This window comes from Tympanuchus pallidicinctus, unplaced genomic scaffold (assembly GCF_026119805.1).
Source record: "Tympanuchus pallidicinctus isolate F22 unplaced genomic scaffold, pur_lepc_1.0 scaffold8, whole genome shotgun sequence".
Lineage (NCBI taxonomy): Eukaryota > Metazoa > Chordata > Aves > Galliformes > Phasianidae > Tympanuchus > Tympanuchus pallidicinctus.
Window position 1 is genome coordinate 27368423 of NW_026294802.1, and position 12919 is coordinate 27381341.

At 37.6% G+C, this 12919-nt stretch overlaps 1 protein-coding gene across 1 annotated transcript in view; it reads right to left on the reverse strand.

Annotated features, from left to right (window-relative positions):
* TRHDE (thyrotropin releasing hormone degrading enzyme) overlaps nucleotides 1-12919 on the reverse strand; it is a 213011-nt gene that overhangs the window by 19927 nt on the left and 180165 nt on the right. Inside the window, exons 13-15 of the mRNA XM_052668324.1 lie at nucleotides 10469-10616; nucleotides 8531-8628; nucleotides 7938-8045 (exon numbers count right to left, since the gene is read on the reverse strand). Coding sequence (XP_052524284.1) covers nucleotides 7938-8045; nucleotides 8531-8628; nucleotides 10469-10616 — 354 coding nt within the window. The remainder of the gene's footprint in view (nucleotides 1-7937; nucleotides 8046-8530; nucleotides 8629-10468; nucleotides 10617-12919) is intronic.

Sequence of the window (12919 nt, forward strand, 5' to 3'; positions counted from 1 at the left end):
TGCTGGCCACATTTCTACAAATATTTATGTAGGTTGCTAAACTCTGGTACATTTATAAGTTGTTGCAAGATGGTAGCACTAAAGCACACCTGTGAAACAAAGCAACACAACTGCATGTCTCAAACCATTAGAGAGGGAAATAAGGCAGGAGGAATAGGAAAGAAAAAATGCTTTGTTTGGGAAAACATTTGATTTTCTACCACTTAAGCCAGGCTTCATTGAAATTGATCTCAATTAATGACTGGTAATTTGCGTTATTTACCATTCCCTCAGATCTATGCACAGTATCATTTATAGACATGTTGCAAACTCTCCTGCAGTGTAATTTGCTTTTTTTTTGGTGGCATTTCCATTGAGCAGTTAAAGGTCCATCCAAGTAAGTAGACTGTCAATTTAGGCAGCTGGATTAACGTGAATCCATTGTCCCTAGCAGAGTAAATACAAATTCTGCACAGCAAGTGTGGGGATTTAGTCAAATAAGGCTCATTGGTTACTTCTGCCTTTGTTCAAATTATGTGAGGGAAGTCATCTTACTTCATTACTTCCATCCTTCTTATGACTGATAAAGAATTAACTAGTGTTCCAAACAGTCACAGCCATGTTTAATGATTAAAGTCCTAAAAATGGCAAACATAAAAGCTCACACATGCATTATTACACTTAAAAAGATAAAATGAGGTAGTTGAGTTGCAGAATGCAATGATCCAAGACCCTGATTTTATTTTACTAGTAACCAAAACCAAAACAGGTTGATCTAATCTAAGTAAAGACACTTACATTTTTCCTGACTTATAACTCAAAGACGGAACAAGAAAATTCATGGCATATTCTCATTCCGTATCTCTGGCCCATATCAGTACCTTAGAAGTCCTCAGAACTGATTAAAGACCAGAACAGATTTGAAACATCTGGATTTGCATTCAGCATTTTCTGGCTCACTCAGTTTTTTCCTCAATCATTAAGATAGAAGAATGCAACTTTAATTGACTAATGGGGAACAGAATGGATGCTGACTTCAGTTCACTCCAGTACAGCAGTCAGTACTCTTCCACAAACATTATCTATTCATGTAAGCACTGCTTTTATTAAAAAAAAAAAGAAAAAAGAAAACTAATACCTTCTTATCTCTTGTTAGAAAGAGTATACTGAAAGTATACTCAGAACTGCAAAAAAAGAAAAAAACATATTAAAAATAAGTATTTTACGTTACCTCTGCTTATGAAATAACACAGTAAAGCTTAGTTCTGTTGATTAACAACTAGTAGATTGTTATCAATCTAAAACCAGCCCAGCAGGTCCAAGGACAAGAGATACCAAATATGCAAACATCAGAATTTCTCTCAATTTATGCAAGGTTAAAATATTAAATCTTCCCATTGTTTTCCACTGATCTGCAAGGCAGTATTCTTATGTTTAAAAAAAAAAAAAAATCTGATCATAGCACTTGTGACAAAATAATTGAAAAACATGTAAAAACTGCATTAAATCTAAAATCTCTCCAGAATGACATAAAGTCCAAATAAAAAATTGAATCTATTAGAAGTTTTCAAGGTATTGAGGAACCATGGCAATTAATTATGGTAATTTGTTTGTATTCAGAAGACAGCAACTAGTAAATAGTATTTTTATAGCAAATTTGTAACAAAGAAAATATAAGAGCAGATCAAAGTTGCACTGAATAGATATGGGCCTTCCAATGACTTGAGTAGTGTCTTAGAGAAACATCAACACACAATTCAGTCTGTTGCAATACAGTAATCTCCTACTGCTCACTGCTGCACATTAGCAAAACAATAGCATCATCATAGCCCTAGCAGAAAAAGAATACAAGGAGGTCTTTAATTGCTGAAAGCAAAATCAGACATCTCAGTTCAAAGCAGCTTTTTCACTTGTTCACATATTCACACTAACCTGTCTATCACTAGTATAGCATATCTCCACAGTCCATTTTGCAAGCAGAAATACATCTGTGGCAACTTGCAGCTAATGGACAGTAACAGCAACTGGATGAAAATCAAACCTGCAACTCACAGACAGTTCTGCAAAAGCACACTTGCATCTATGGATAAGTTATTATTTGAGACCTCCTACTGCGTATCAGCATGTTAACCATTGTTCTGATACCTCCTGTCAGGAGTTTACAGATTTTACAGTTCCCCCATACATTCTTGCCTGAACCTCAGAAATACACATTTACTCAGTCTACCCAAGGCAGAAAGTCTGAAAATGCTAATCCTCTTAGAAATGTGTTTTTCTTTCAGAATAGAAATGCAGTGAAGGTTAAAGGGGTTAACAAGGATGATTCTCAAGCTCAGGCAGGCATTGTATGGTAATTTTGTTAATTTTTTAGGCTGAACCACAACGCTGTTATATCTAAGGAGTGTGAATAATGTATTTCTTCACACATGAAAGAGCTTCACAGGGATGAGCCCCATTAAATGAAGGTAAAAGCAAACATCTTAATTGTCAGCCAACAGTAGATTCTCTTGTATAGCATTCTGCTGTTGACTAAATTCCAGTAACCTTATGTTCTCAAACTACCAGGGAAATTTTAATGTGCTTACATGTTTTGAACTGAGCTTATATTCTTCTAAACACCAGCAAAGAAGCTTCAATTGTCTGTAGTGCATCAGTATAAGATTGGCATATATCCCAAGCTGGCAGAGCAAAAATGTTGGTCTTTGTATTAAGTCAGAAGTCAACGCAGGCTTTCAAGCAAAACATTTCAGAGTGTTCAGCCATTTCAGAAGAGAAAAATTCTTAAATTCCATGACTAAAAAGACAATAGATCATAACCTCAAGTCTAACCTCAGATTTTCAGCTAAAAGAAATAACTGCATCTTTTTAACTGTAGGGATTAAAATATAAAGATAGACCGGTACAACCAGATGTCTTGTCCTATTAGAACTACTTAAATGACATGTCTTTGGATTGCTGCTTCTATCTCGAGCTACAGTTTTTTATGTTTCTTATTTTTTCTTCTAAAAATGGTAGTGAGTAATACCACCTCAAATCCTTTACATAATAAGTAATCTTGATATTTCAGGTGTTCAAGCCCTCTTCTTTCAGATGAACACTCTCATTTTTAGGCAGGAGAGATGAATTATTTCTCTTGCTAACTAAATAAGACACAGTAACAGAGCTTCAGTTAGAGGAGTAAAGTGTGCTGCGATGCCTTAAGCCAGCCCCAGACATCAACAGATAAAAAGCTTGAGATGAGTCAGCACCATGTGCTTGTAGCTGGGAAGGCCAACTGTATGGTGAGCTGAATGTTGCAGATCACTATTATTCATTAATTCCTTAAGAAAATCTGAACTGCTATGGTTGGAATGGAAATTTAATGGCTTTTTCCAAATAATGCTGGAAATACAAAGAGGATTTTTGGCTTTGTGTTATGAATGACCACTATTTTACTTCATGAACAGTGGTAAATTATTTGCACAGTAAAGACCATGTAATTACAAAGTACAAACAGTAACTGATAATTATGATTATTTCAGTACCCTACAGTGAAGAGTAGCTGGTAATTAATTTTTGGACCTACCAGACTAAATATAATTACTAGGAACAACAGAAACTGCAGGCAAATGCTGATAAAACAGAGTTAGACATCACTGTGTTTTTCTATATTACGTAACACTTTATCCACAATTAAATTATACCAGTAAAATAGAGACTCATTTCATAAGAACTTCTAAAAATCTATAGATCAAAAACATGGCAAAAAGTTATGAATTTTAGCATTTATACGGCATTAATAATTAGGCATTCTGTTATGCTCGTTCAAAATTTGACTGAAGTAGCTGCCAGAGAGTCAACAACCCCCTTTACATGGTTTACTGCCTGTACACTTTCATGAACATTTACACTCAATATTACACTGATTTTGTATTGATTAAGATCGTGGGACACAAGCCTAATTCACTAGTCTCATTCCAGAGTCTGTTGCTTGTGAATTACTTCATAGTATGAAGTTTGGATTACCAAACCTCATGAAGCCCTTCTGGGCCCACTGCTCAAGCCTGCCTAGGTCCCAGTAGATGGATTTCCATTCCCATGAGTGCCAAATGCACCCCACAGGTTGGTGTCATCAGCAAACTTGCTGAGGGTGCACTTGATCCCACAGTCAATGTCATCGATGAAGATATTTAAGAGTATTGGACCCAGTACTGAACCCTGAGAGACAACACTTGTCACTGATCTCCATCCAGATGTGGGGCCATTGACCACAATTCTCTGGATACTACTAACCTTTTCAATGTGAGTAGATACTAAATGAATCTGCTCATTTGTTAGTTACATTCAGCATGTGAAACTGCTCTGAGAATAGAATTTGGGTGAGGAATAGAACAAATACTATAATCTTTATAAATAAACAAAAATGTATTTCTGTCTTCTTTGCAGACAGTATCTCTATTTATCAGCTGAGTGTCAATCCATATTCTATAATTACATTACTTGTTGCAGCTATTTTTCAAAAGCATGCAGTTCCTTTGGAGAAATGTACCGCTTTAGCTTAGTAGCTATTCTCTTCCTCTGCCCTGCTGTGATGCTTTTATCATAATACTAGTCATATGCTGGCAGCCACAATCTTGTGCTCCTGAGAATGGCCTCATAGAAAGTCTAAGATGAATCTTCAGACGGCTCCTTAAATTTATGCCTTTCCTCTCTTGCTATTGTTAGCAAAGCAATAAGGTGTTTTTTTTTTTTTTTTTTCCTTTTTCTTATGACTCCTTCAATTCTTTTGGAAGGAATGAAGACACAGGCTAGGAGAAAGCTTTGCTGGGTGGCAGCATCTTAACACTGAATAATATACCACTGTGCATACTAATAAATGGTGTTAGGTTTGATTATACAATTTTGTAAATGAATATCTAAGTAAATTACTTTTCCAGATTGTTTTCAATCATTATTTCTCCACAATTTCCTTTTTGAACAGTTTAATACATATCATTGCAGCCTAAGGGTATATATAACTTAGGGCATATATTTCACTGTGAATGTATCTGAAATCATCTTACACAAGAAAATTTTAACCCAATCATACAATATTTAAAGGTACATAGTCATACACAGGGCTGAGGTCCTCAATGCCCTCTTTACATCTGCCTTTAATAGCCAGATCAGCTATCCCCTGGGCTTTTTATGCCCTGATCTGGAAGTCTGGGACGCTACTCAGAATATGCCCCCAGTGATTCAGGTGGAGACAGTCAGAGAGCTCCTCCTCCATCTGGATTGTCACAAGTCCATGGGACCGGATGGGCTACACCCGGTGCTGAGGGAGCTGGTGGAGGTGATTGCCGAGCCGCTCTCAGCCAACTATCAGCGCTCCTGGTTAACTGGTGAGGTCCCAGAGGATTGGAGGGTTGCTGATGTGACTCCCATCTTCAAGAAGGGCCGTAAAGAGGATCTGGGGAACTACAGGCCTGTCAGCCTGACCTCGGTACCAGGAAAAGTTATGGAGTAAATAATCTTGGATGAGATTTCATGGCATGTGCGTGGTGTCCAGGGGATCAGACCCAGCCAGCACAGGTTTGTGAAAGGCAGGTCATGCTTGACCAACCTCATCTCCTTCTATGACTGCGTGACCAGACTGGTAGATGAGGGAAGAGCTGTTGATGTAGTCTACCTAGACTTCAGCAAAGCTTTTGACATGGTCTCTCACAGTATTCTGGGGAGACTGGCTGCCTGTAGTCTGAACAGGTATACCCTTCTTTAGGTAAGGAACTGGCTAGAGGGCTGTGCCCAACAGGTAGTGGAGAATGGAGTTAAGTCCAGCTGGCAACCCGTAACAAGCGCTGTCCCCCAGGGGTCAGTACTGGGACCCATCTTGTTTAATACCTTTATTGATGACCTAGATGAAGGAGACTGAGTGTACCCTCAGTAAGTTTGCAGATGACGCCAAGTTGGGAGGTGGTGTCGATCTGTCTGAGGATAGGGAGGCCCTTCAGAGGGATTTAGACAAGCTGGATCACTGGGCTGAGGTGAATGGGCTGAGGTTCAACAAGGCCAAGTGTCAGGTCCTGCACTTTGGGCACAACGACCCCATGCAGCATTATAAGCTTGGGGATGAGTGGCTGGATGACTGTGAAGAAGAGAGGGACCTGAGGGTGTTGGTTGATGCTCGGCTGAACGTGAGCCGACAGTGTGCCCAGGTGGCCAAGAGGGCCAATGCCATCTTGGTCTGCATTAGAAATAATGTGGCCAGCAGGAGCAGGGAGGTGATCATCCCCCTGTACTCAGCACTGGTGAGGCCGCACCTCAAGTACTGTGTTCAGTTTTGGGCCCTTCACTACAAGAAAGATGTTGAGGCCCTGGAGCGTGTCCAGAGAAGGGCAACAAAACTGGTGAGGGGTCTGGAGCACAGGTCTTATGAGGAGCGGCTGAGGGAGCTCGGATTGTTTAGTCTGGAGAAGAGGAGGTTCAGGGGAGACCTCATTGCACTCTACAACCTCCTGAAGGGGGGTTGTGGTGAAGACAGATTTGGCCTCTTCTCCTAGGCAACGAGCAGGACACGGGTAATGGCCGCAAGTTGTATCAGAGGAGGTTTAGATTGGACATAAGGAAGAACTTTTTCTCTCAGAGAGTGGTCAGGCACTGGAATGGCTGCCCAGAGAGGTGATGGAGTCGCTGTCCCTGGCAGTGTTCAAGAGGCGTCTGGATGAGGAGGTGCTTGTGGTGGCAATGGTGATGAGGAGACGGTTGGACTAGATGATCTTGTAGGTCGTTTCCAATCTTGTGATTCTATGATTCTATGATTCTAATTCCAAGATATCTGTGGATGTTTCAAGTTCTTATGGAAATACAATTTCCAGTCATTCCTATTTTGATGGTTGTTTTTTAAAAAACACTGAGGTACTATCAAGTACTATGTAATTGGATATGCCTGCAAAGGATTTTTAAAGATTACAAAGGGAGAGAGAGAGACATATTTCAACTGCAAATAAACACCTGATGGGCTGAGATGTCTTTGATAAATCCTAAATGCCTGTATGTCTACAGAGATCTGATCCTTTTGAAGTTCTAACACAAGATTAGGACTAAAAAAATAACACTTTTTTTCTCATTTTTATGAAAGGCTATTTTAAACCAAATTGTCATATTTACACAAATGCATACCTCTACACCCATATGCTACAGAATGAGAAAATCCATTGTTCTTTCTCATGAACTCGTAGTCTTAATCTACAGTCTGTACTTATCTCACTGTCTACTGATTGCTACTTGTATTTTCAGTAATTTAAAAGTATTTGTTTTTTCACACTTAAAAGATAAATTTCATATGCTGACCATGGCCTGTGTTCCCTTCTCAAGCTGTATAACCCCGTGCCAGGACAGCCTAACAAATTTTCTGTCAGACAAGCTCTATGCTGTTATTGCTCAATACATCAGTTATCATCCTACCCTCTGTGAAACCCTATGTGAGCTTTTCCATCTATTTCTGAATCACATTTAACTTCCAACTCTTCCCCTTTAAGTACAGTATAGTATTTCCCTTACATATGTTGTTCCAACTCCTTCTTACTCCTCAGTCCTTCTGCCTCTAGCCTCCCTCACTTTTCCTATCATTTGGCACATTCTGCTCTCTGGATTAGACAGACCTGTATTTGTCTGCTGATGCAATGCTCTTTTATCTTTCTTCCTTTCAACTCCTCCTGAAAACTCTGGTTTTTTGCCCTCTAGCATATCATTATTTGACGGCAAGTTATCAGGAGTGAGCAGAGGCTGCATTGGTGTCCCCTCCACTCAGTCATACATGTGAATAAAATTATTCATTTTGAAGCCCCACAGACTTTTAATAATGGCTGATGACCTCTTCTTCATCCCATATCACTCTGCAGAGTTGGCCACTATGGGGGGTCATGAAAGGAAGAGGAGGCCAGCTATACTGACTCTGAGTAGGAAAAGAGGAGTAATAACATTTATTTTCCACTTACCGGTTTCTATTGCTAGAAATCCAATCTGAAATTAATGTTGCAGCCTGCTGGTGACAGTGTTTGTTACCAAAGCTGCAGGCCAACATGATGACTTCCCGGCGCAACTCTCTGCCCAAATTAAAGAAAGCAATAAGGTTCCATTAATAAATGCAGTAAAAAATTTACAAATATGCATTTCTTATAACATAGTGGCAGCAGATAGTTGTGTAACAAATCAAAGATAATAATCTAGTTACAAAAGCAAGCCTATAGCTGCTGCAACAGTAAAAGAAAGGTTATGCATCAAAATTAGATTTCATTTACATTTATTCAGTCTTCAGATCTCTTGTGGTCAAGAGTCCAAGTTCTTAAATATCCAGTGCAGACAAATATTAAATTAATGCTTAATGAATAGTGTTCTTCAAACTAAGGAAGACAGAATTCATCTCACAGCATCTCACTGCTCTCTTTTTAACCCCAAAAGAAAAAACAGAAGGAAGAGAGAGCTAGGAAAGTATGACATGCTGAAGATCATTTTGTGCAATATTACACCTACATTCTGTAAGAAAACAAACAAATAAAAAAAAAACAATAACAAAGAAATATAACAGTACTCATGTTGGTAGGATGCTTGAACAAGCGATTTGTTTAAATTATTCGTTGGCCATCCAAGCTTGAGATACATTGATGCGACTTGTCTTAAAATATACTCCTGAAGAGGAAAAGAATATTCAGTGTTAACATTTAGTTTTGGTCTTTGTTTCAAACTTGAAATACAATCAACAGTAAGCAAAGTCCACATAAAATTTTCCTTCATTGGTGTAGTGAGAAACAATCTGTAGAAAAGCTAATTGATCAGATGCCTCATATTAGCCAGCTTACTGTCATAATAAATATAACAATTTAGGGTTTCCTACATGCTATTTTGAACTCACAGTATATGGCTGGGAAGTTGCAAGAATGCCAACAGCTTTACATCTAATCTACAGTTAATCTCAACTATACCGCGTATGTTCATTTTTAAAAGAATATTGTTTTGATAGTCACAGCCAGGGCAAAAATGGTCCATAGGCACAGTCAATTGACCTCAGAATATTGAATAACGTGGCTGCAAATGAGCTTTGTACCATTTAATTACACTATATTTTAAGCAACAAACCCAGCACAAGATGTATTTTAGCTTATTTTATTTTTTACACAGGAGATGTATTTACATATTCTGACCAGTTGTAAAGAAAACAACTGTCGTATTCAGCATAATCTTCTGCCAGTAAAATTCACCAATTTGAAAAACAGAACCGAAATATAAAGAACTGCACAGAATAGCATCTGCTTTATTATTATAGATGCATGGGCACGTATATGTGATGTTAGGACAAAAGGAGATTCATAGCGCCACTTTCTCTAGCAGATATGTTATTCTGTGACTAAAATTACTTTTTATTTCCTCTGCTATCACCTCTGCTTTCAAAGCTCTCATCAGTAGTGATAAAACACAAGCCAGCTGTGAATTTTACTGTTTTTATTTATTAAAATTGTCTTTTCTTTACACAGGTATGTTTAAAAGTGAAATACCAATGGCAGTCTGGTAAGAATTTTTCTGTGTAGTTAACAACAGACTGCAAATGCAAATTAATTCAACATCATTTCATGATACAGCTCTGGTTTGCATGAAAGCCTACAATGCAGAGAGCAGGTAGCTCTGCATATATATTTATGTGTGTATGGATTTATATATACATAGTCACCTCTAGCTTCCTGCTTTCTGAGCATGTGTGTATAAACACATGTACACACACAGAAACAAATACACATCTAAGAAGAAAAAAACACATCTAAACATTTCAAGCTTTAGGGTGTTCTCACTCAAATATCTTTATTAAATTACACAACATTCAAAATATGTAAACTACATAAAATTCACTGTACTTTCATTAAACACATTTCAGCATAGCTAGGATTTTCTTTTTTTCCCTTGGTAAGATATTTGTCATGTCCATCTTAATTACCTATTGCTAGTTGCTACTGCTGTCCCTTCGGACCCAATTATGAATGGGCTTCTGATTCAATGGTGATCTAATCCTTGTTAATTAAGGTAACTGAATCGAATTCACAATGGCTTTTTGGAGAAAATAATGACTACAAATCTTTACTTCAGTGGCATGCATCCTGTGTAAGTTGTGCCTGCATTTGATGTTCTTGCTGAGCTTGGGTATCAATCCAAATACAGCTGAGGGGCTCCACAACAGATAAAAATCTGCAAATAGATTACTTTGGCTCTTTTAAGTAGAATACTTTGTTTGTTGTAGTATTCTGTAGGAGAAATAATTACTTGTCCTTCCATTTATCATATGCGTCTCAAACAAGTCATTACTGTTCAAAAGCAAATGAACCAAAGCTTGACAACTGGTATGTTTAAAAAGGGAACAATTAGGAAGGAAGTTAGTATCCCTAGGTCACTTACAGAATCTAACTGGAGGATAGTTCAATTCTTGGTAATAAAAGGGAGTGAGGGAAGAGAAAAAGAGATAGGGAGACTATGCATCTCTTACACTGAAGATGTTGTAGTTTTCTGTGCGGTCCAGTAATTTATCTAGAGGATAAAGAGCTTGGCTGGCTGCATGCCAAGGTAGAAAATCCTTCTCCTCTGAAAGGTATCTGATAATCTCCAAAGGAATATTCTGAGGCAAATAACCAGCTCTGCGCAATAAATGAAGTTAGTATTAAATTGATTTTGCAGGAGATACATTATAAAGCAAAAATGACTTTTTTTTTTTTTCCCAAAAGACATTAAAAGGCAGACAAACGTGATAAACTCATCACACTATAATGACATAAAAGACAACTGTATAAAAAGCAGAACACACCGTCTCTCTCAACACATGGGAAAACCTACATACTGGATGAAGGAAGGTATGAAAAAAACATGAAAGAAGACTAAACAAGCTATCCTTAATACATATAGATTTTAGCAGCTATAGAAAATACAAACAATGAAGTAAAGTTGTCTGCATAAAATCAACAAGTCAAGGTATATTGTTTCAGAGATCATTTCAAATGGCCTCAGTCATCTCGGAAGAACTAATAGTGAGTAGGGTTCCTTTAGTTTCATAGTTTTCCTCCCCACACTTTTCTCTCTCCTTCATAGCTGCCTTGTCTTCTAACTGTAAGCCATTTTAGAACAACTTACTGTATTAAACTGAAGTAGCATCCAATGACATATTTTGGTTAAGAGTTTTTCAGCACCTTCCATGAAAGCAATTTTTTTTCCATAGGTTTATCAATCAATCAATCAGGTAGAATTTTGCCCTGCTCTTCAACTGACATAAAAAATCTCTCCCCGAAAGGAAGAGTTTAGTAGGGTTTCAAGAACTTTTTTTTTTATATATTTAGTTTTAGATTTGCAAGTAAAGTGCTATACAGCATTTGGAAGCTGCTTTTTAGAACTCAGTACTGGAAACATCACATTTTAGGATTTGTACTCATTTTCTTTTTCAAAACAGTATTTTTTCTTAACTACCCAGATTGCAAAAACAAGGTGTAACACTGTGGGTGTGAACTTGCCAGAACACACAAGTCTGTTCTTCTGCTGATGCATGTATTTAAATCCCACAGGAGTTCTCTACCTGCCTAGAAAGGAGATAATGATTTCATTTTCATTAAACACTTAAACTCAGGAAGCTGGAGTCCACAAGTTTCAGTTTAACATAGGCTTCAGTATGATACATATGTTTTGTCCTTGTTGGTCACCAATGGTTCTCTTAATTTCCATCACATGGAAAAGATGCATACGTGACTGCTTGTTATAGCAAATAAAGACAATTACAGATACATACATACATACATAAATTGTGATCTCAATTGTAACAACAGTTCTTTTAAGAACTACTTTGCTTAAATCTTTGAAATAGACTGATCCAAAACCAGTTTTCTTGTAAAGTGCAGCATATCCATGTAAGTCTTTGTGTTTCATAATCCTTTTCCTTTCAAATTCTTGTGGAAGAAGAGAGTTCATACATGATATTTCAAAATTATCTATGCCACATGCTCATAATATGCTTTCCACTATGCTGTCATCTTTGTCTCCATATTGTCAGCAAGGTCCTGTTCTCAGCTCATTACAGAGCAGACTCAAGCAAGGAAAGTTGAGATTACTTGAGTTCACTAAGTCACTCAGCCACTTAACAGATGTGAAAGGAGAATGGGCCTCTCAGAGTGGATAGTGACAGAGTTCAGTACATCTGAAAACTGAGAAAGTAAGCTGAATAGGAATTACTTCATCTTTACAAGCCTTTCTTATTTCTGAAGCAGTATGAATTTTAGGTCTCAACACTTTGTAAAGATGTGTAACTATAATAATGTGAGCAGAAGCAAGCTTGATTGACTGCAGAGTTAAACATCTTGGAGGTAATATTAGCAAAGAGGTAAACTTGCTCAAAGTTCCACATATATAATTAGATCCCAGTGGGATTTGTGATTATTGTACTGATAATTTGATTGACATGAGAAAGGTGGATCAAAGAACAAGAAGAATGGCTCAGAAAACATGCTGCATAAAAAATAAACACATGAATGTTTATTGTAGCTGCACTAATGGACATTTAGGATCATGACTAAATTGAGTCTCTCTATGCTAATCACAAAAGGGAAATCATCACTGCAAAACAGATTATTTCCTTTTCTTTGTAAGTTTAACTTCTCCATAACAAAACAAAATCACTGAATTCCGAGATCTATTACTTATTCATGAGCTTCTGGCTTTCCTAATCAGTTTTAGAATTGTGATTTTAAGCTGATGCTACTCATTCTGTTCACAATGGAAACTGCTGCTCTCATCATCTCACCATTTTAAACTTCCATAATCTGGAGAAGAGAAAGCTGTTGGAGGACCATATGGTGGCCTTCCAGTACTTGAAGGGGACCTACAGGAAAGCTCGGGAGATACTTTTCAGAAGGGCAGGTAGTGACAGAACAAGCAAAATTGGTTTTAAACTGGAAGAGGG